Source organism: Bos indicus, chromosome 15 (assembly GCF_029378745.1).
Source record: "Bos indicus isolate NIAB-ARS_2022 breed Sahiwal x Tharparkar chromosome 15, NIAB-ARS_B.indTharparkar_mat_pri_1.0, whole genome shotgun sequence".
Taxonomy (NCBI): Eukaryota; Metazoa; Chordata; class Mammalia; order Artiodactyla; family Bovidae; genus Bos; species Bos indicus.
The window spans coordinates 44,225,187-44,248,008 of NC_091774.1; the positions used below are offsets into that span (position 1 = coordinate 44,225,187).

The following is a 22,822-nucleotide window of genomic DNA, read 5'->3' on the forward strand; positions in this document are numbered from 1 at the left end:
CATCACTGCTTCTTTTACAATGTCATGAACCTCCATCCATAGTTCTTCAGGCACTCTGTCTATTAGATTAAATCCCTTGAATCTATTTGTCACTTCCACTGTATAATCGTAAGGGATTTGATTTAGGTCATACATGAATAGTCCAGTGGTTTTCTCTGCTTTCTTCAATTTAAGTCTGAATTTGGCAATAAGGAGTTCATGATCTGAGGCCACAGTCAGCTTCCAGTCTTGTTTTTGCTGACTGTATAGAACTGCTCCATCGTTGGCTGCAAAGAATATAATCAATTTGATTTTGGTATTGACCATCTGGTGATGTCCATGTGTAGAGTCTTCTCTTGTGTTATTGGAAGAGGGTGTTTGCTATGACCAGTGCATTCTCTTGGCAAAACTCTGTTAGCTTTGACCTGCTTCATTTTGTACTCCAAGGCCAAATTTGCCTATTACTCCAGGTGTTTCTTAACTTCCTCCTTTTGCATTCCAGTCCCCTATAATGAAAAAGACATGTTTTTTTTTTTTTTTTGGTGTTAGTTCTAGAAGTTCTTATAGGTCTTCATAGAACCATTCAACTTCAGCTTCTTCAGCATTACTGGTCAAGGCATAGACTTGGATTACTGTGATATTGAATGGTTTGCCTTGGAACGAACAGAGATCATTCTGTCGTTTTTGAGATTGTATCCAAGTACTGCATTTCAGACTCTTTTGTTGACTATGATGGCTATTCCATTTCTTCTAAAGGATTCTTGCCCACAGTAGTAGATATAATGGTCATCTGAGTTAAGTTCACCCATTCCAATCCATTTTAGTTCCCTGATTCCTAAAATGTTGATGTTCACTCTGCCATCTCCTGTGTGATCACTTCCAATTTGCCTTGATTCATGGACCTCACATTCCAGGTTTCTATGCAAGATTGCCCTAGTCAAGGCTAGGTTGAGTTTATTTTTGGGTTTTATCTTAATTCTGGCCAAATTCTCTTCAGCGAGGGTTTCCGTTTTGTTCAAGTGAAGTGTGTGTCTCAGCACAGGTCCCTGAGGAGAAGTCTGCATCCATGCACTTGACCTCTCCTGCCCTCCTCTCTGTCTTTTCTCTGCCTTGGGCCTTGGGGCTGAAGACCATAGTCCTAAGGAGTGTATTCATGCATTCGTCCTGTCATGTCTGACTCTTTTTGACCCCATGGACTCTAGCCCATCAGGCTCCTCTGTCCACAGGATTCTCCAGGCAAGAATACTGGAGTGGGCAGACATTCCCTTCTCCTGGGATCAAACCCGGGTCTTCTGCATTGCAGGTGTATTCTTTACCTTCTGAGCCACGTATATAGTTTCCCCAATTACTTTTGATAATTTGTACCACTTCTGCCAGAGTGGTACAGTTGTTTACAATTGATGAACCAAAATATCATTATCATCCAAAGTTCATAGTTTATGTTAGGTTTCACTCTTGGTGTTACACACTATATGTGTGCGCTAAGTCACTTCAGTCATGTCCAGCTCTTTGCAGCCCTATATACTACAGCTCTCCAGGCTCCTCTGTCCATGGGATTCTCTAGGCAAGAATACTGGAGTCGGTTGCATGCCCTCCTCCGGGGATCTTCCCCACCCGGGGATTGAACCCACGTCTCTTAGGTCTCCTGCATTGGCAGGCTAGTTCTTTACCACTAGTGCCACCTCGGAAGCCCAATGAGTGTGTTACAGAGAGGAATGACCCTAGTGGAGAGCCCGCCAGGTAAGACTGTGGGATCCTAGGAAGAGAGAGTCATCTAATCCCCTGTTTGATCTGAGTCGTCAGGTTCCTACTTTTCTCCTTACAGCCTGACTGCTCCAGCGTTTCTGGGGAGCCAGCAGCAGTGCTCGGACCCACACAGGCATTGCTTTCCCAGGGTTGGGGTGTATCGGATGTGGCTGCCTGAAGCTCAATCCTATCTGAAAGTCTGTGGGAGTGAGATTCCCCAGAACAGCAAAAGGGCCTGGGGAAAGAGGCCCCTTCGGTTACCACCTGGGAGAAACTTTGTATGCATGGCCACCCAGAGCTGAGCTCAGTCAGGAGCTGTGGGGGACAGAGGCACAGCCCCATCTTCCTCCCCACCCCAGAGTAGGGTGCACTCCTGTTTGCTCTGTTCTGAGAGAAATCCTCACATGTCACTGCTGCCTGGGGCCCTGGAAGCAGCCGGGGTGGCTGCTGCGGTGGGCAGGGCAGGCTCCAGCTTTCAGCTGTCCCCCTCAGGACCCAGGTGCTGCCGGCACTGGGGCCTGAGCACTCTCTTCTGTGAGAATGCTCTGCAGCCCTTCTGTGCTGCCCAGGGACCTCACCTGGGAATGCTTTTGCATCAGCTGAACTGGAATAAAAGAAAGGGATGCTCCAACCGTTTCTCCCTGTCCAGAGCTCCACAATCACAGGGTTCTGTTTGAGGTTATTTGGGGGCTGTGCATGTAGTGTTGGGGGGTGGGCTGTGGCGGGAGGTGAGAATTTTGGAGGCACTGTTCTGGGCAACAGAACTGTTCTCAGGCCCTCCTTAGGTTAGAAGTTAGAAGAGGTAGAGGGAGGCAAGTGTGTCTGGGCCTTGGCCTCCTCACTCAGTGGAGGGGACTTGCTGCCACTTTGAGGTGTTGCGTGAGAAGGCCAGAAAATAGCAGAGCAGCTTGGATGCCTCTTAGATGGACGAGCTAGAAGCCTGAGTAAGGGCTGGGCTGAGGTGAGGCTGGAGCGGGGACATGTTCCCTAGCTGCTGAGCTCGCTTCCGGATCTTTGGAGCGCTGTGTAGAGGGGATGGCAGGGAGGGCCCCTGGGGGTTCTGGCTGCCCTGGTGTGGTGGGGGTCGGGTGAGTTTCCAAATCTCTGGCTGTTCGGTGCCCTGGGTGTGTTTTCCTCCTTTCTGTCATCACAGTAGCCCTTGAACTTCTAGACCTGCCCAGGGAGGCCAGAGGGAAATTCAAGGGAGGATGTCTCTTTCTCTCAGATTCTGGTTGACTTACCCTTTCTCCTTCCCTGGAGACAGTCCAAGAATTTGGACCCCTCTGAGGCTTCCGAAGGGGGCCCTTGTTGCTGAACTTTGAGTGTCACTTTCACTTTTGCCTCGGACTGAGCAGAGCCTGACTTCCCGGGAGCCTTCTCTCTCCTTGGCCCAGCCTGTGCTCGGTGAGGCTGAGGGTGCTCTGGTTTGGATTATCCAGTTTTTGCCGCCTCCCTTGCCTGGGGGCAGACAGAGCTTTGTTTAGGGTGTGTGATAATGGGGCTGTGGCAGGAGGCGGGAGGTGGGCAGAGAGCACCCACGCTGAGTCTTTATCTTGGGGGCCAGCCCATCGGTCTGGAGTTCCTGGTCTATAAGAGGCTAAGTGCGAGTTGGCCCAGAGACTAATGCGTCTTCTCCATGAGCCCTGGACTTGAACACAGGGCCCTGGGGAGTGCGCTAGCCTCCCACCTAGACCCAGCCTGATGCCTTGGGAACCAGGGTGGGATACTCCAAACCAGGCTGACTTTTACCCTGCTGATTTGCAACAGAGTGGTCCCGAAATAAAGTTAGACTGCTGTGTCGCTTCTAGGGGCTGTTCCTTCTCGCCTGTCCAATTTGACATCTGCCTCTGGAAGATGCTGCTGTCCCACAAAGCCTTATAATCGTTGGCATTCTGAGCCTGACACTCAAAAATGTGGCCAAGGAAGCAGCTTGTTAGAGAGTTATGTGGAGTGGCCTCGGCGCCTGACCAGGGAGCCCAGGCTGCATTCCTGCAGAGATTCCCACTCCCATCAGCTCGCTGGGGCTGAGGGAGCGTTTCCAGGAACTTGAGTGGGGTGGGAGCTGGGGACAGAGCCAGTCAGCCTTACTGTAAAGCTTTTCGAGCGTCTGCTCTTTCTGTCTTCTTCTGTCTTGCGTCGCAAGGCTGGGGGACAGTGAGGATTAGAGGCACCTAGTAGCATGGAGGCTGCTGCCCAGAGGTGTCATCCAAGGAACAGTGCCCGGGCAGTTGGGAAATGGTGTCCAGCTTTGGAGGGTGGGGAATGGCTGGCCCCTGAGAGCTCCTCATCTGTGCTGTGCATTGCCGGGGCGCTGGGCCCTTCATCTGGCCCTGTCTCCTCAGTGCAAGGGAGGGGAAGAGGCCGAGAACCAGAGAAACAGCTGGCTGGACATGAGAGAGGGTTGGGGAGGGAAGCTGCAGACCCAGGGCCCTCACCATGGGTGTGGTCTGGGAAGCTTAAGATTTGGAGAAATTCTCAGTTGTTGACACAGACACGCATCCCTTCTCTAACTGGTTCTTCCACTTGTGTGTGTGTTGGGGGCTGGGGTGTTTGGCATCCGTGGTTAATGGCCACAGGAGACGTGGGGAGGCATGGGGGGGGCAGGGCTCAGTGGGACTGGGTTCTTCCTTCAAGAGGATCCCCGTGATAGGTTTGGGCTCTGACCAAGCCCCATATAAAAAAAAGTGCAAAGCAGAAATTCTTGGCGATGCCCCTGTCCTTTGTGTCATCAGCAAAGCTGGGAAAGGGTGAGACCTCTGGCTTCTGCAGCTGGGCTTGATGAGATGGGGTTGCTCCGGGCCAGGCCTTGGGGATGGAGGCCCCACCTCTTCTCTGTCTCCCAGGGCAGCCTGGAGCACCCTTGAGGGAGCTGTGTGGGCAAGAGAGTGGGTGAAGGTCTTCAGATCTGCCAGGTTTCCTACCTCCCATCCAGGCCCTGCAGAGTCTTCTCCAGATTTCTCCACTCAGCTCCAGCTTCTTCAGCCTCACTGTGGCTCTCTCCCGGAGGAGGGAGGAGGTTCTAAGCTGGATTCCCTAGCCCTCCTGGTCTCCCAGCTCTGAGCCATCGCTTTGGGACCGACTGGCTCTAGGCCTTGGGCACTGCTTGGTCTCTGCACATCCCCATGCCCTTGTCACCCTTACTATCTGGACAGGTGGCTGCGTGGGTTTCTGTGTGGCAGCTCCAGGAGGGTCGTCAGAACAATCCAGAAAGTGGGGTGTCAGAAGTGAATGAGGCTGTGAAGGGCTCAAGCTATGGCTGGGGAGGTGGGGCTTGGGCCAGGGCCAACCTTCATTTCCTGGAGAAATGATTAGTGGCCTGGTTATATCTGAGAGGCTGTTGAATGTTGCTGGAGAAGAAAGAGGCTGTTTCTTTCTGTTAGGCTGGGCAGGCAGGAGGAGCAGGCATTTGAAGCTTTCCTGAAGTTTAGTTTCCAGAGGCCATACCGGGCTTGAGACCCTGGTGTTCCCAACTGTTTTCAGTTCCCAGATGATCACTGATATGCATCTGTGACTGTCCCAGGCCTCCGTCTCCTACTTCTATTTCTTGGAGCTTTGGCTTTTGCATTGATGTTCAAAGGGAAAAGAAGGAAGGGAGAGAAGAGGAGTGAAGGAGGGAGGAAAAGAGTTTGCCTTAGCGCTCAGAAGCCATTAGGGAGTTTAGGAACATCTGTCTAAAATAGTGGTTCTTAATGGGGCAAGCATGGGTTGGGGTATAGTTCCATCCATCCATCCGTATCTACCCATCCATCCATCCACTTTTCCTTTGTTCCTCCTTTTCTCCTTCCTTCCTTCTTTTCTTCTATCCATCATCCATCTGTCCGACTCATCATCCGTTTATCCGTCTATCTGCCCAGGGGACATTTGACAGTGTCTGGAGACATTTTCAGTTGTTTGGTTGAGGGGATACTACTGTCCTCTGTGTAGTGAATGGAGGCCAGGGTTGTTACTGAACATCCTACAAATGCACAGTCCAGTCCACCACAACAAGAATTATCCAGCCCCAACTGGAGCAACTCTGATCTAAAGCAGTTGAGACAGGGTCGTCCTGTAGGCTGGGGGAAGACGATAAGGACTCTGGCTGGTCATCCAGCCCAAAGCAGTTTAGATTTGATGAGCCTGGAATACATGTTCTCCCTGCCCCCATCTGCTCTGTCCTGTGTCACAGGATAAGGAAGATTGTATCCTGACTCAACAATCTTTGGTCCCCTAGCCTCACCGCTACAGGACCTATGTTGGCGAGGGACCAGGAAATACAGAGTCTATCCTGATTCCTCCCTGAGTGCCCGCGATGGGGTGGGCTATAGAAAACATGCAAGGGATGTCAGGTTTCATATTTGGCTTCTTGAGGCAGGGCTTCTGGGTCAGCTCTGCTTAGTCAGGGCTCTGGAATGGAGAAAAGTCATTTTCATGGCATGACTGTGTTACAGGAAAGTCTGTGCAGTTGCTGGGGACTCTGCCTGGTGTTGAGAATCACTTAATCCAGTCCCAAATCCTTCCTTGCCCCGTCTTTGACTCATTCGTTTACAGAGATCTGTACGGCTCCCATGGCAGTCTAATTAGCCGTGACTGAAATCCCCCTTCACAGCCCCTGTGCCCCCACACCTCGGCAAAGACATTTCCTAAATTCATGGTGGTTTCTCATGATAGTGATAAAAATGAGATCTGGTAGAGATCTTGGTTTTGGCAATTGAAAACTCTGACGGCATAGAGGATTTGGTAGCTCTCCTGTGTCCACTCTCAGGGGCCTTGTGTTGAGTCTGTTGCTTTTTCTGTCTGCTCCCTGAGAAGTGGCAGCTGAACTCCTCTATGGTGGGAGGCACAGGCAGGTGTCTGTGGGGCCCCAGTGGTCCCCCAGGCTCATCCTGCTGCTTGGACAGAGAAGGTGGGGCGAGCCCTGCTCTTGCGGTGTGCACCTCCAGCAAAACAGTATTCTGGCCCCTAGCACCTGCGTCCCAAGTAGTGGTATTGGTATAGAGTGGAGGTGGGGAAAGACAAGACAAGGGGGAGTGGAAGGCTGTATTCACTCACAGTCCCTGTGACCCTTGTCACCACTGTGGTTCTGCCACATAACTGAGCCAGGACTCACCTTGCTTGCTTTTTAGGAGTCCAGGTGTATGTTGGCAGGAGGATAGGGCTTGTAGGAAGGGGTTGCTCTTCAAGGGCGGGAATGGACGGTGCTTTTTGGATTTTCTGTGATTTCCTGGTAGTGCCAATGCAGTGCTCTGGACGTCAGAAATGAATCCTGAGAAGAGAAGCAAGAATTCCCCCCAACCCCACCCCTCCAGTCCAAACTCCCTTCAGGCTTTTCACATCTCTCGTGTGTCCCAGCAGAAGAGTTTATCACAAAAGGGGATTGATGACCATTGTCCTTTTGCTGAGGTCCGTGGTGGAGGAAGTGGAGTGACGCTAGTCAGAGCAATTCATTGAACAAGTAATACTGAGCGCTCACTACTTGCTAATCACTGCTCTGGTGCAGAGTTACCTCAGTGGACCAGGTGAAAGCCATATCCTGAGAGAGCTGTTGCACAGCGTGCCGGTGAGATGCAGGTCTGGTGCAGCCTGGTGCCACCCGGCTCCCTGGAGTTCACAGAGTCCTCCACACCCACGCCCAGAGGTGGTCCTCAGGGAGCAGGGGGTGAAGAGACAGCTGCGTGACCTCTGAAGGCCTTTCCTGCCTTAAACTGTATATCTCCGGGGCTTTCGCAGAGGACGGACTGGAGCCAAGAAAAGACGCCTGCTGTTGGCTTTGTCCTCTGGCTGGGCACAGGCACGGGTGGCTGAGCCAGTCTTGTGCAATCTTTGAATTTATAAAGCAGAGGCCAGACAAGGCTGAGCTGAATTGGGGAGGGGGGACGGTTCGGCTTCTGGACTCGGAACCAGGCTCTGTTTGTAGCCTTCCCACTGCAGACGGGCAGCTGTGTGACTCATAAGCTGAAGGGCCAGGCAGAAGCCACTGTCTTTGGCTCACAGGAATTCTGCTTGTTTATTTGTGTGTGTGTGTGTGTGTGTGTGTGTGTGTGTATCTCTTTCTTTCCTTCTCTAACTTTTCCTCCTCTGCAGGAGATCTGCCCAAGGAGAATCCGTATGAGGATGTGGACTTAAAGAGCCGAAGAGCAGGACGAAAACCCCAGCAGCTGTCTGAGAACTCCTTGGACTCTTTGCACAGGATGTGGAGTCCTCAGGACAGGAAGTACAACAACCCACCCACTCAGGTAATGGCAGCCCTGAAGCACGCCTGTAGGGTCAGCTTGAGGCCAGGGCCAGCTTCTGCTCAGGCTTTTTCCCTCACTAGTGCTTGGCAGAGGTGACGTCAGGGAGGAGCTCTGTGTTCAGGGACCTCTGCCATGTCGACATCCTTTGTGGACAGTCGAGACGTGCTCTTAGGGGCCACCCAGTCCCACCTTCTTCCCTTTACTGCTGGAGCTCTAAGCTGTGAAACTAAGGTAGGAGCTCCTGTAGTCTCCTGTCTAATCAAGATTTCTCCTCCCCTTCCTGGAAGCAGGAAGACAGGGCCTGGGTTGGTGTCTTAAAATTCTGCAGAACTGATCTTAGCCCTGGCATTTAGGGGCCAGGGATAGGCCCAGTAACTGGATTTGGAGAGCCACATAGGTATCTCCAGGACCTGGAAGTGCTCCCATTGGATAAATGGCTGAGTGGATGAATCTCTGAGCAATGGACTGATGGAGGCAGAATGGGGAGAAAGGTGAAGAGGCAAAGGAGCTCTGAGGCTGTAGCTTGTTCTGGCTTTGTCCACGATGGACAGGAGGCTGGAGGATGGAGATCCTATCTTGAACCTACCAAAGCAATGCTGATTCTCCTAGAGATTTTAGAACACTGGCCAGAGAATATAAAAATTATTTCTTCTGGCCTTGGAGTGACTTGATTGTTTTTATAAAAGGTTTACCTTTCTAATGTGCTCTGTTCAAATAAACGTCCACTGAATGTGTGTTTTCCGACCGATTGGGTAGGAAGAGGAAGTTGGGGGAGGGAAAGAAAGGAGGACTTGCTGAAGAGTGATGAGCGGCGATGCCAGATGCAGGTGGCAGGTGGGAGGCATGCCAGGTGTGCAGAGCTGCTCCCTTTTTAGCAAGCAGTGATTCCACTGAGTAAGGTGCCCTGTGGCGAAGGATGTCAGTCTAGATGGAGCGAGGCAGAACACAGATCCGAGCCACACCCAGTAATGAGCAGAGTCAGCCTTGTCCCAGAGCTCAGACAGCGCCCACAGCATTCTCACTTGGCCTTCTTTTCCCACTCAGATGACAGCCCAGTTTTCTTTGTCTCTGCTTTCTTTTTTTCTGGCAGAAGTCAAGCTTCCTTTGTGGAAGCAAGTATCTAATCTTGCCCTGACCTGCTGATTAGCAGCTGAGGTCTTAGAAGAGGAAACCCTGGTCAATGGAAATTCCAGGTGGGGTTCGGGGGAAGTCAGGGAGGACAGCCTGTGGCTCCTGTGTCCAGCTCCCAGCAGACAGGTGCTGGCCACGGCATCCATGCTGAGGCCCTCTCCCCTGTCCCCCGCCCCACGCCAGCTCTCCCTGAAACCCGGAAGCCAGTCCCTGCGCAGCGGGAACTGGTCGGAAAGGAAGAGCCACCGGCTGCCACGGTTACCCAAGAGGCACAGCCATGACGACATGCTACTGCTGGCTCAGCTGAGCCTGCCGTCTTCGCCCTCCAGCCTTAATGAGGACAGCCTCAGCACCACCAGTGAGCTGCTGTCCAGCCGCCGGGCCCGTCGCATCCCCAAGGTAGCTTCTGCAGGTGGAGCCGCCTAGGACTGGGCGGGTGGGTGGGCAGGCCGGCCGTGGCTCTTTTCTCCCTCCCTCCCTCCTTTCCCTAATCTGCGCCTGCTTCCTTAATTCTCCTTAAATTAATTTTGGGTCCAGGCACTAGCCTTTTCTTTTTTCATCTGGCTAATTCTCTTTTCTTATCAATAAAGATGCACTGAGTGATTAATATTGCACAGATATTAGGGGAAAACAGGCCAGCTGGCCCCCAAGGAGTGCTCCACGCCACTGGCTGGATGGAGGCAGTCCTTAGGAGGCTCCTCATTAGTGTGCGCGTGGGGTGTGCAAAGTCTCTGTGTACACAGAAACATCTGCAGGCTGTGAGAGGCTAGAACTCAAAGGTGGGTCTTCTTTCTGTACCTCTCTGAGTTGAGAGTTTTCAGCAGTAATTTGCACACCCACACCAGCCAGGCCCAGATCCCCAGCTCAGAGCAGCAGGATTTAGCCCAGTGGTATTTTTAGCCTGCAAACAATGCTCGGGTATATTGGGAATTTAGCTCCTTCCTGCCAGGCCCCCAGGTGGTAGCCCGGAGGGGAAAGGCTCAGTCCTTGTTCCTGTTATTGCCTCTGAGCAGCTCTTTGTCTCAGCTGGTTCACTGACTCCTGAGACCCAGGAGCTCCCATCCTGTCTGGTTTGATCACAGTTCCTTCCTCTGGGGAGCTAAGTGAAGACCCTTGTCTTGGGGGCAGGAGACCACTAAGTGGACAAATAGGTAGAGAGCTACGGCTTGCCCTTGGGACCAGTGCAGCAGAGAGACAGCGCTGGGCCCCACGCGGGGAAGGGTGGGAGGCTTCTACCAGCAGGGGAACAGATGGCCTCTGTAAATCAGCAGCCTTCTTAGGAGCAGGGGCAGATGGCGTTAGGGTTACCTCACCCTCCCTGCTTTTCTCACCCAGCTTGTCCAAAGAATTAACTCCATCTACAATGCCAAGAGGGGAAAGAAGAGGTTAAAAAAGCTGTCTATGTCCAGCATTGAGACATCATCACTGAGAGGTAGGCCTGGACACCCGAGCTGGCTCATGTTCCTGGGGCCCTTGGGCATTAGAAGTGGGAAGATGCAAGGACTAGCCTCAGTTTACCCTTCCATGGGCCAACTTGCCTTCTAGGAGGGTAGAGCCCTGCCAAAAAGTGGCCACACAGGAGGGGAGGGCCAAAAAGAGAAGAAAGCCCTGGGAACAGTTAGTTGAGACTCTGGGCTGTGAGGCCTGAATGGGGGGAGGTGGGAGTGGGAATCTGTGTCCGGCCAAAGGAAAGGCCAGACTTACTGAGCACTGTGGTCTGTTTCCCATTTTGAATCTTGGCCTCCTGGAGGCAGGACCCTTGTGTTCCAGGCCCACAGGCCTCTCTGCTGGCTCAGCCTCCAGCTTCAGCCCTCAGCTTCCCCCAGATCAGGACTGGATGAATAGGAGTTTGTGTATAGATTAACACCTGCAGGTTGAGCTCTGAGGGACACTGGCCCTGGGCCACGCAGTTCCTGGCCGGGGGCCCTTTGGAGCCCAGATGAGGTCCATCCCTCATGAGCTGGGCCCGAGGTGAAGAGGGGGAGTGGGGAGGGGGTCGGTGGGGGGTGCACAGAAGACATTTACCATGGGGCAGCAGCTCAGCCAGCCTGCACTCTGCTCTGACTTTTCCAGATGAAAATAGCGAGAGCGAGAGCGACTCTGATGACAGGTTCAAAGGTGAGACGTGGCTCCTAGAGAGCAGGGACCACTTCCCAGCCCTGGTGGAAGGGTATCTATCAGCCTTTGCTGTCCCAGCGTCCCAAAGTGGCCCAGTTGGGAAGGGTATCAGCAGGCAGGATACGAGGCCAAAAGAGCAAGGAGCTCTAGGGGAGTCCATTCCTTCTATCATGGAGCTCAGCCCTGTGAGCTTAAATTCAGACATCTCCCCTTTTCCAAATTTAAGGCTGGTGACCCTGCCCTACTTTCTTAAGCCATTCATTGTCCATCTAGGTTTGCCTGGTAAGTGTTGTGGGTCTGGAGGGTCAGAGATGTGTTCAAGGTTCCTCTTCTGGTTGTGAGAAATGTGCTGAAGTCTGAGGAACCTGGTGCTTGGGAGGCCCTAAGGCCACTCATCTTTCCCCTCCCTAAAGAGGAGAGCTGCCACCTCCCTGGAAGGTTTCTGGGACCTTCACATTCCAGGGGCCTTGGACAAATCTCTCTTCTTTCTCTACCGAGAACCCCTGTTTAGACCTTCCTAGATGAATAAAGTTTCGATATTGGGAGCTCCCTCCTTCCCTCCTTCTCTCATCCCCAGGCATGTGGGCAGGTGGACTTTGGGCCTGGGGACAGGGGGAAGGGTCCAAGGCCAAGGTTGCTAGGGCCCCAGGATGAAGGCTTCGTGGATGTTTGTATCTTCTCGCCCTGTTGGCCCGGGGTGTGTAGGTGCCGTGACGCCTCCCTGGGTTTGCCTGGCTCAGGCAGTCTTATTGGCCCCAGCCCAGCCTCCAGAGGCTCCGGGAGGCCCAGACCAGTAGCTCCCTGTGTCAGATCAGACAGACAGACACCTTGCTCCTGCCAAGTCTCGCCCAGAGCTCGGGGGGTCAGGCTGTCAGGCTAGGCTCCTGCACTTAGAGGTGACCCACTGGGATGGAGCCCTGAGTGTGAGGTGGGGCGGGAGCTGATGCGGGGTCTTGTCCTGATGTGTGGCCCGCCCCCAGCCCACACACAGCGCCTGGTCCACATCCAGTCCATGCTGAAGCGCGCGCCCAGCTACCGGACCCTGGAGCTAGAGCTGCTGGAGTGGCAGGAGCGGGAGCTGTTTGAGTACTTCGTGGTCGTGTCCCTCAAGAAGAAGCCCTCCCGGAACACCTACCTCCCCGAGGTCTCCTACCAGTTCCCCAAGGTGCGACCCCTCCCTCCTTCCTGGCCTCTGCCTTTCCGCCTGGCCCATCCTGTTCCTGCCATAGCGACCCACCTCACTGCCCCAGCCCTGAGTGTGGCTCCCTGGAGCCAGGAGAAGTGGTGGGTTTGGGCCAGTGAGTATTCAGAGGATGAAGGCGGAGAGAGCAGCCCCCAGTGTGGCTAAAATCAGATCCACGTTGTGTACAGGACTTCGAGGGTCCTGAGGAAGGGCCCCCAGCTACTACTTCTATCTTTCTTCTCTTTTTGAACCACTTTATTGAGATACAATTTAATCTATTAAATTAAAGAGATACTATTTAATTCACCTGTTTAAAGCATACCATTCAATAACTTTTCATATATTCACAGTTATCTGACCAATTTTAGAACATTTACTCCCCAAAGAAACCCTGTACCCATCAGCATTCTCTCCCCTTTCCCCCACCTCCCTGAGCTCTTACCACTCCTTCCCTGCTTATCCCCAGCCAGCCCAGCTGCCTGGCCTCCTTTCACTTCCTGTAACACTCAAGCCCTTTGTCTCTGTCATTGCCCAGAATCTTCTTTTTTCCAGCTCTTCATTTGGCTACTGGCTCTTTCTCATTCTCTGCTCAAACAGTACCTCCTCCAGATCTTTCTAGATACTCTAAAGTAGCCCCCTCCGCCCAGTTCTCTCTGTTGTATCACCCTGTTTATTTCCTCTGTGGCCCCTCTGAGACTGTGTTGTTGATTACTTCACTCTGTTGGCCAGCACGCGCATAGGACAGGGACACCATCTGCTTTGTGGTCTCTTTCTTGGTAGTCCAGCAATGGCACAGTGCCAGGCGCCACATATAAAGTGCTGCTTTGGCATATATTGAATGAATGAATGAATGATGACTCATCCCACACCCAGACCTCTCTGTGAGAATTGTGAGTGGGGTCAAGGCTGCTGAGAAGCACGCCAGTTGGTAGAACGCCACCTAGGACTCACGAGGCTGGGGATGGGGTATTTCTCAGCTACCCCCACGACCCCCAGCTTTCATGTCTTCTCTGATCTGTTTCTCCTCATATCCCTCTTCCTTGCAGCTGGACCGACCCACCAAGCAGATGCGGGAGGCAGAGGAGAGGCTCAAGGCCATTCCCCAGTTTTGCTTCCCTGATGCCAAGGACTGGCTCCCTGTGTCAGAGTACAGCAGGTGAGGCCCAGTCTGGCAGAATCTCCTCCACCCTGTCATAGCGGGCGGCTGGCTGGGCCCACTCTAGTCCCAGCCTCTTCTCCTGTAGCAGCCTGGTCCTTCACCCCCTCCCTGGGATGGCAGCCCCTTCTTCTTGGGGGCTGTTTCCTGGTCCTGTGTACTTCCCTGATGCCAGACTTCTCCCTGTTCCAGCGAGACGTTCTCCTTCATGTTGACTGGGGAAGATGGCAGCAGACGCTTTGGCTACTGCAGGCGCTTACTGGTAAGTAGGCCATTCGGTCCTCAGGGACTAGGACCGAATGGTCCTAGTCCAGAGTGCTAGGGTGGGCTAGGTGCTTTAGTAGAGGAGGTAGGGTTTTCAATGTAGAAGGCTGGGCCACAGAGTTTGTATGTGTGTGCTCTTCTTTAACTTGAGCTTGTAGAAACTCTTGTGTTCGGCTGCCTTGTATGTTCCCTGAGGCCACTGTCACACACACACACACACACACACACACACACACACACACAGCGCTCCTGGGATGGCAGGACTTAAAGTGGCCACTCTGATTGGGCCCCAGGATCTGAGATAATCTATAATAAGGGAAGAGATTAGATCACTTTCTACTGGGATGTCATGTTTTTAGCTCTTCTATACTTTTTCTTTTCGTTCATTTTCTTTGGGCTTTTGAGCTCAGATCGTTGATCCTGGGTTGCAGGATCACATCAGTGTGTGTGTGTGCATCAGACTGGGATGGAGGACAATATTCCTCACCCCGACCCCTGGCCAGCCTGATGTGTGTCCTGCACTTGATCTGGTAGGACTGGAGGCTGAACAGGGACAGAGCGGTAACTTTCTGTGGGATTCTGGGAGAGATGCCTTGAGCTCAAGGGGAAAGGAAGGGTTTTAAAAACATAAGACATGTTGTAGAGAAGCACTACCCCATCCCTCTTCCCATTAGTCCTGGGAAATAGATTGGGGTAAAGAAAGTCCTGTCACACGCTCCCCTGGGGCTCACTGGGGATGTTGTTGGCTTGGGCTGTTGACAGTGTTTCAAGGTTCCTGGGCCTTAGTGGGAGAAGGGGCAGATGATGGGGATCTTAGGCAAAGGTGGTGTATAGCAGGGACCCCAAATGAAGGATTCGGGCTCATTCATTCGTTCATTCAAAAACATGTACCACACACCTACTGAGGGTTAGGCAACGTGCTGAAGGTGCATAAAAATGAGTTAGACCTGGATCCTATGTTCAAGGAACTTCAGGTGCTGTAGGACTTCCCTGGTGGCTCAGACAGTAAAGAATCTGCCTGCAATGCAGGAAGACTGGGTTTGATCCCTGAGTCGGGAAGATCCCCTGGAGAAGGAAATGGCAACCCACTTCAGTATCCTGCCTGGAGAATTCCATGGACAGAGAAGCCTGGTGGGCTATAGTCCATGGGGTTGCAAATAGTCGGACATGACTGAGCCACTGAGAGTGCTAGGGTGGGCTAGGTGCTTTAGTAGAGGAGGTGGGATTTTCAATGTAGAAGGCTGGACAAGGGGAATGAACTATTACTTGGGATCCATTTTATGTTCCAGGCATGTCATTTTCTTTATTCCTCATAGTAGTCCATGAGGCATTGTTATATCTGTTCTGTAGATTAGGAAACTGAGACTCAGATGTGGAATGACTTGCCCAGGGTCATACAGCCAGTGAGCGCTAGAGCCAGGTTGACTCCAAGCTCTAAAACCCCAAGTCTGGAACTCCCAGATGACACCACAGGGTAGTCCAGGGGGAGGAATACTTGGCTATAGAATGCCTGTGAGTCGGGCCAAGGGAATGTGGAGCAGTAGAGACCAGGCGGGGAGCCAGGCAGGTTCACCTGGAACTGGAGGGGCCTGTTGCGAAGGCTGCTTTAGCAGGGGCAGAGATGGAGTAGAGCTGCTCCTTTGCAGTGGGCCTGCCGCCCCCAGGGAAGAGCGTGTTTGTCCTGGCGTGCTCAGAGAGGGCCTGGGCTGGGCCCCTGCCAAGGGGGCTGGCACTCGCTCGGCATTCCTACAGATTGGACACAACGATTCTAACCCAAATCCCACATACTTGATTTAATCACTTGGGGTTTTAGGGGAGGCGGGGGAGAGGGAAAAAGAGAGGAGTGAGTTTCAGGCCTAATATGGACAAAAACAGATTCTGCCTTCTCTTTAGATCTGTGACGTGTGGCCAGCAGGTTTGGAGACTGAAATAGCCCCATCTGCATTTGCTTAGCGGCCTGCATGAGGGGCCAGCACCTGCTGCTCTGCTCCCTCCCCACCCGGCCTGGCCAGGCCCTCCAGGCCTCCAAGCCAGAAACAGCCACAGAGCCCTGCCAGCCACTGGCTGGAGAAGCCGGCTCCTGTGGACTCCCTCCAGCCTGCACTGGGGGCTCCAGGCCTGGGGAGCTCTTGGCCCACCTCTCCTCGAGCTACCTACCTTTCAGATCCCCCTACGACTCCTCTACTCTGTACAGGCCTCTCTCCCGTATCTTCATGTTTCTTTTCTCTCCTTTCTGTCAGAAGGCAACTTACTTCAGAGGTACCACAGCAAAGAGGTTACACACACACAGGCAGAAACAGACTCCTGGTTCCATGACTTCTAAATATCTGACCTTGGGTGATGGCTTACTAATTTTGAACCCAGTTTCCTCATCCATAAAATGGGAATAATAATGCCTAGCTAACAAGTTTTTGGAAAGTTCCAAGCCCAGGACTCAGAAACGGTAAACATTCAATAAATAGTAGTTTACTTACCTTATATAGTGTCAGTTTGCTTTTCTAGAATGGGGACGATCCAGAAAGGGAGAGAAGTGCAACTGAGAAAAGGAATGTGTTGCAGAATGTCTCTGGTGGGGGCAGAAGACCACCCGGCTCATTCCTAAGAATGTACACAAGCCCCTGTCCTTGCCAGCAGGCTCCCGGGGACTTGGGGATGTAAATCCACAGATCACCCTACAGCCTCTGCCACACCGCTTCATCTTTGCCAGCCCCCACCAGGGTCCTCTGGGAGGAAGGGCAGAGCCTGTGTAGCACTTGGCAGGAGCCTGGCACCTTGGGCTGGAAGGCCAGAAGAGGCTGAAGCTGACCCCCAAAGAGTGGCCGCTTTTCCTTTGAGGGCCTGGTTGAGTAGGTGTTCAGAAGAGGCCTGGAATCTTCTTTCACTAGAAGAGAGGTTTTCACTAGAAGAGAGGTGCTTAGTCCTCAGATCCTAAGAAAAAGGAGCCAGGTGTAGTAACCACATGTTCTCTGTGTCTGTCTCTCTCCTTGTCCCCGCCCAGCCAAGCGGGAAAGGGCCTCGGTTGCCAGAGGTGTACTGTGTCATCAGCCGCCTTGGCTGCTTCGGCCTGTTTTCCAAGGTAAGAGGGCTCTGGCTTACTTCCTGCCCCCTTCCGCCATCTGAAAGCTCCCACAGGAGTATCTACAGGCGGTTTAGATGAGAAAACCACATGTGTGTGTGAGAGAGAGGGTGAGAGAAGGCGAGAATGCAAGGGCAAGTGCAGCCAGGCTGTCTGACTCCCTCCCTGTCCACCAGCTCCTACACGGCAGCGTCTGCTCGTGTCACATCCCACCCTGGGCCGTGGGCAAGCTGAGTCCTTGGGCACAGAGACCCTGGGGAAGCCAAGTGCCCAGGAACTCCACTCTCAAGAGGTGTTTCCTTTGCCCAGCTATTCACTCTTGGGGTCTGAAGCAAGAAATAGTTAGGGAACACAGCCCTCACAGTGGCCAGGGACTTGGGAAGGGTGGGGTGTGAAGCTCTTGGCTCCCAGCTTTTGGCCCAGACCAGTCAGATGCCAGAGTGCCCTCTTCTCTACCCAGGAGGTAGGGGAAGGGCAGGGCCCTGACCGCCTTCCTCTTTGGGCTGCTGCCGGTGGGCACAGGTCCTCGATGAGGTGGAGCGCCGGCGTGGGATCTCCGCTGCTCTGGTCTATCCCTTCATGAGAAGTCTCATGGAATCACCCTTCCCCGCCCCAGGGAAGACCATCAAAGTGAAGACCTTCCTGCCAGGGGCTGGCAATGAGGTAGGGATTTCTGCTGCCTCCTCTCTCGGGTCATGGACTGAGGCTGGGGTGGGACCTGCGAGCCCACGGCTCAGTCTCCAGAGTGCGGAACACGGCCCCTTCCTAGCTCAGTGCGTTTGTACACCTAACCGACAGGTACTGAGAAATGAGTGACAGAACTGTGATCGTCGCTCACCTCTCTGCAGCTCCCAGGGCCTTCCCTGACCTGTTCGGACTAAACTGCAGGCCGTCTCTTCTTCATTGATTAGATGTTTATGGAATATGTGCTGTCTCACGGTCAGGTTCCTGTGGACCTCGGGGCAGAGTTGTACAGTTAAAGAGGGGCACAGCTGAGCATTTGTGGAGTTCACGGACAAGTGGAAGAGACCAGTGTTAAATAAATACTTGCCCATAGAAACAGATAACTCCCCAGAGTGTCAGGTGCCAAGTGACAGCACAGGAGGGAGAGTGTGTGACAGGGCGTCTCCTTCAGACTAAGGGCCAGGGGAGGCCTCCTCTGAGGAAGATGACCTTTTCTTAGGGACCCAGGGTGAGTGGAGTCAAGTGGATGAAGTGAGGCGAGGGAGACTGAAAGAGAAGGATGTGTGTGGGAAAGGATTATGCCAGGTAGAGGGACAGCATCTGAAGGCAAAGGGTGGGAAAGTGTGTATGCTTGTCAAGGAACTGAAGGCCAAGATGGTTGAGAAAGGGAGTGAGCAGGGTGGAGAGACCACAGGGCCCGGTCACAGTGTGCTGTAGGCCAAATTCAGGGTTTTGGAGTGTATCTCAAGCTGGATTCTAGGATCTGAGATAATGATTTTAAAAGCCCAGTCTGGCTGCTATGTTGATAGTGGACTGGTGTGAAAACAGGGAGACCGGCTTGGGTATTGTTGCAGTCGTATAGGCAAGAGATGAGTGGAGCTTGGATTAAGGTGTGGATGGAAAGATGGAGGAAGATGGATTTGAAATGTACTTTAGAACCAGGATCAATAGCACTTTGCAGTGGCTGGAAATGGGGAATAGTGTTAGGGAAACTTTAAGGCTGATTCCCAGCTTTCTGGCTTGAGCAGCAGGGTAGTCAGTGGAGCACCTCAGGGAGGAGCAGGTCTGTGAGGAGGAAGAGTTGATTTTGTGCACATTAGCAAAGAGTGTAGATGGGGAGGAGGAGAAAGTCCTGAGGGCTTCCGGCAGTAGAGGAGCAGCAACAGGAGCCAAGGAAGGGGCCTCTCAGGAAGGAAGGAGAGATGAGGTGAGGTCAGGACCAGGTGTGGCGGGCTGCCTTGACAAGACAGAATTCCAGAAACTCGGGTGGTCAGCGGGCCGAGAAGCCTGAGTGGACAGAGTTGAGAAGTGGATGGGGTTGAGAAGGGGACATGGCCTGCAGAGATAGCTTTCCAGAGGCTTGGCTGTGGAAAGGAATGGGCAGTGGTTGAACGGTAACGTAGAGCCAGTTTGTTGAAGGTGGTCGTCTGGGTACTGGTGGGAATGGCCCAGAAAGGGAGAGAGAGGTTAAGACAGCAGCAGAGGGAGGGGACAGTGAGACTGGGGGTGGGCAGTGGGCTCCGTGGGGAGACAGGAGAGGGGGTCCTCTCTGGTGTGATGGCAGGGAAGGGCCATGGCTTATAGATCCTGGATTCTCATCTGATGGCTTCAGTTTTCTCCAAATGGGAAAGAAGGTTGTCCTCTGAGAGTGAGAGGTGGGTGCTGGGTTTGAGGAGAGGGAGAAATAAATGTATTCATTGTTGCAGGCAGCGGAGAGGGTCTGACTAGAGAAGCACTGGGTTTGCTGGGAGTGGCGAGTACTAGTCAGGGCCTTTCTTGTGGCATCTTTTCTCCCACCCTGTCTTGGATGGACTTTCTGCTTCATGCATGTGGCCTAGGGGCAGGACCTCTGACCCTGCCCTGAGGGTCCAACAGCAGTACCTGGGAGTCAGTCCTTCAGGACAGGGCCCGGCCCACTCACCAGCCTCCTCTCACATCCATAAACTCTGCTTCCTTTTGCCTTCTTACCCCCTTGGGCAACCAAGTTAAGCATCCTGTGCTCTGAGCCACTGCCCCCGCCCCACCCCAGATGGGATGGGTACCCTTCTTCCCAGCCCTCTCAGCTCCTGTATATATGCAAGTTACACCTTTCCCCTGGCCTAACACCAAGCTCATGGGCTGATCGTTCAGGCTCCTTTAGCCCCAGCAGACTATGATCTCCTTGAGGGGCGGGTGAGTGAAAGGAAGCCCAGGTCCTCCAAGCTGCCTGTGTGAACGCTCACTCCCTGGAGAGTCCAGACTCTCGGGTTCCAGGCATGGAGCGCCAACTGCATGCAGGCTCTCAGGAGGGAGGCTTAGGGGAGCCTCGCTGTGACTTCCTCCGGGGCAGGGGTAGGAGTAGGAGGTGTGCCGAGGCCTCTGACCCCAGAGTGATGGCGGTGTGGGATTCCTTCAGCCTACGTCACTGACATTTCTGGTGTCCCCTGTATCCTGCTAATGCCGAACCTCTGGGACGTGAGCATCGGGTGGGAGAGACAGCATGGAAACAGACCTCTGAAAAGAGACACATCCTCGGGGCAATCTGTGCCCCTTGTGCTGTTTCCCCAGGGCCAGAGGGATGACCGCTGAGCTCGGAGTTAGGAGGAACAAATGGGATGATGTTAAAGCCCGTGGGGGAGAGCTCTGACTCCACAGGGCTGAGAGAGGGAGTTCGTTTTCCCTCCTGGTTCTCTGGAGGCCTACGTGTCCATGCTGCCCACCTCGCTGAGGAACCAGGGGAGGACCAGGCGGCCCTGGTGAGAGCCATTTTGGCTTGGCCCGAGCGCCATCAGCTCCCCCTGCTCGCATTGCCAGGGTCATTGCCACCCTCCAGCCTCATGCCTGCCCCCAGGAAAGTGCTGTCTGTGCCATATCGCCGACCTTGGGAGCGGTCTTACCGCCCCACTGGAGGGAAGACGGCTAGGTCTGGTCCTGATCAAGAAAGGCCTCTTCTGGCCAAGCTGTGGAATAGCCAGCCATTTCCCAGTGTTTTCCTTGTTCCTGTCACAGGGATGAGACACGCTGAGAGAGGCCAGGACAGAGCCTCTGGAAGGAAACAGTTCCTTGCAGGAAAGGGAGGGGGCATGGCAACAGGGACACTAACATTGTCCTTCTGGAGATGGGTGAGGGGTGAGCAGAGCCGCCTGGGGGGCCGTGATCCGTTGTGGGGGTCCATCCATGTGGGGGCTGAGACAGGCAAAAGGTCAGGGAGAACCGTGCGGGGAGACTCCCTCACTCTCCTGGTTTGAAAGAGCGGTCAGCGGTCCTCCTCCCTCCCCCAGAGCCTGGCCACCCCCTTCTGGAGCCTCTGCCTTGTTTGCAGTGAGCCCTCCTGCCCACAGGCTGGGGTCTGAGGACTGTGGAGGAGGAGACTGGGTCTTATTGCATAGCCGGCGGTAGAGTGGAAGCCTCGGGAGAGAGACTGGGGAGGGAAGCGAGCTTCAGGTCGCTTTGTGCAGGACCTGGGAGTGGCACCCACCTGATCTGCCTGGACCCCCTTCCCCCGCCGCTCTCCTGCAGGTATTAGAGCTGCGCCGGCCCACGGACTCCCGGCTGGAGCACGTGGACTTCGAGTGCCTTTTTACCTGCCTCAGTGTGCGTCAGCTCATCCGAATCTTCGCCTCGCTGCTATTGGAGCGTCGGGTCATTTTTGTGGCAGATAAGCTCAGGTAGGGCCCAGCAGGTGAGGTGAAGAAGTGGGGAAGACATATCCGCTAATTAATGCAGCGTGTGTATGGGTCCTAGTATATGCCAGCCACTGCGTTAGTATGTGGAGAGTGTGTGTGTGTGGTGGGGGAGTGCGACTGCGTGTGTGGTGAGAGAAGGATCAAATGGAGAGCACAGGTTAGCAAACATGGTCAGCGAGGATGACTGAGGGAGCAGGGCTTGTGCGCACACAGGGTGGCAGAGATGAGGGCCTGATGGAGGACTTGGCTGGAGGGAAAAAGACAGACGCTGCTTCTTTTGTAGCAGCCAAGATTGTATAGGTGCAAACCTATTTATATAGAGAGAGGTAAGAAAGGAAGGAGACTCCTAGCAGACAGCCACATTTCCCCTGGAGGGGGACTCAAGGCCATCTCTGTGGGGTGCTGCTTTTTAAGAGAGTGATGAGCTCTGGGGAGAGCCATCATGAGAAGGGGTGAGGGCACTGACTAGGGATAGTATGAGGGGTACTGAGCTGTCCAGCGAGTGTCACCTGGAAAAGGCAGTTAAATGGAGTGACCCAGGCGGGCACATGGCGATTTGCTGAGAAGGATGAAGTGAGGGTCTTGAGGGTGCTGGGGAGGACGGTGCTTGTAGGGAGGCTGGCCAGACTAGGAAAGGGCAAAAGAAGTCGAGGGACCGGACCTGCCACTGAGGCAGGGGAGCTGGTTGAAGAAGAATCAGAAAAGAGCTGAATAAATCACATGTGTTGGCATTTATGGTTTTGGAGGGAGAGGAATTCCAGATGCCAAGATCTGGTTGTGGTCAGGGACGGGATGGAGGAAATGTCACTGGACATGAGGTGTTCTGGTAGAAGCTGAGTCCTTCTGGGCAGCCAAGGTGGGTTTTTTTTTTTTTTTTTTTTTTCTTTAAAGATCATCTCAGTCCATTTGGGCTGCTGTAAACAAAATACCACAGGCTAGGTCGCTTATAAACTATGGAAATTTACTTCTCACGTTTCTTGAGGCTGAAAGTCCAGGAGCCAGGTGCCGGCGTGGCCACACTGTGGTCAGGGCTCTCTCCCTCAGTCATAGCCGCTGGCTTCATATTATGTCCTCACATGGCAGAAGGCAGGGGGCGAGGGATCTCTGAGGGGTCTTTTTTGTAAGAGCACTGATCCCATTCATGAGGGCTCCACTCTCATGACCTAAGAACCTCAGATATCACTGGGTGTTTGAGGGGACACAAACATTCAGACCATAGCAAAGAGTATATATAGTGGGTGGGACAGGCAGGGAGAGGATGAGATCTCAGCAACATATTGTGTGTTTTTTTGTCATTACAGAGGGGCAGTAGTTTCTTTAGAGTGGTGGATTAATTTAGTTTTTTAGAGCATTTATTAAGCTATCTGCTATGTGCCATAACATACGCTAGGTGCTGATATGAGGGGCAGAAAACTCTTCCTCCTGGTTTTTCCCCCAAAAAACTTTGTTTTGTGTGTGTGAGGAGGTCATTTAGAAAGTAGGAGAAATGGACTCCCGAATACTGTCACAGGGTGTTGGGGCAGGAACTTGGGCCCACCCTCAGCCCAGAAGTGAGGAAGAAGAAAAACCAGAGCTTCTGGCTTTTTCAGAGAGAGCCAGGTTTAGAAA

General features: G+C 53.3%; 1 protein-coding gene across 5 annotated transcripts in view; it reads left to right on the forward strand.

Annotated features, from left to right (window-relative positions):
- Nucleotides 1–22,822, forward strand: part of DENND2B (DENN domain containing 2B) — a 171,196-nt gene that overhangs the window by 140,353 nt on the left and 8,021 nt on the right. For all 5 annotated transcript variants that reach the window (XM_019975153.2, XM_070803709.1, XM_019975152.2 and 2 more), the window contains 10 exons: nt 7,786–7,937; nt 9,252–9,467; nt 10,404–10,500; nt 11,142–11,186; nt 12,167–12,351; nt 13,416–13,525; nt 13,718–13,787; nt 16,788–16,865; nt 17,388–17,528; nt 21,048–21,196. In XM_019975153.2, coding sequence (XP_019830712.2) covers nt 7,786–7,937; nt 9,252–9,467; nt 10,404–10,500; nt 11,142–11,186; nt 12,167–12,351; nt 13,416–13,525; nt 13,718–13,787; nt 16,788–16,865; nt 17,388–17,528; nt 21,048–21,196 — 1,243 coding nt within the window. The remainder of the gene's footprint in view (nt 1–7,785; nt 7,938–9,251; nt 9,468–10,403; nt 10,501–11,141; nt 11,187–12,166; nt 12,352–13,415; nt 13,526–13,717; nt 13,788–16,787; nt 16,866–17,387; nt 17,529–21,047; nt 21,197–22,822) is intronic.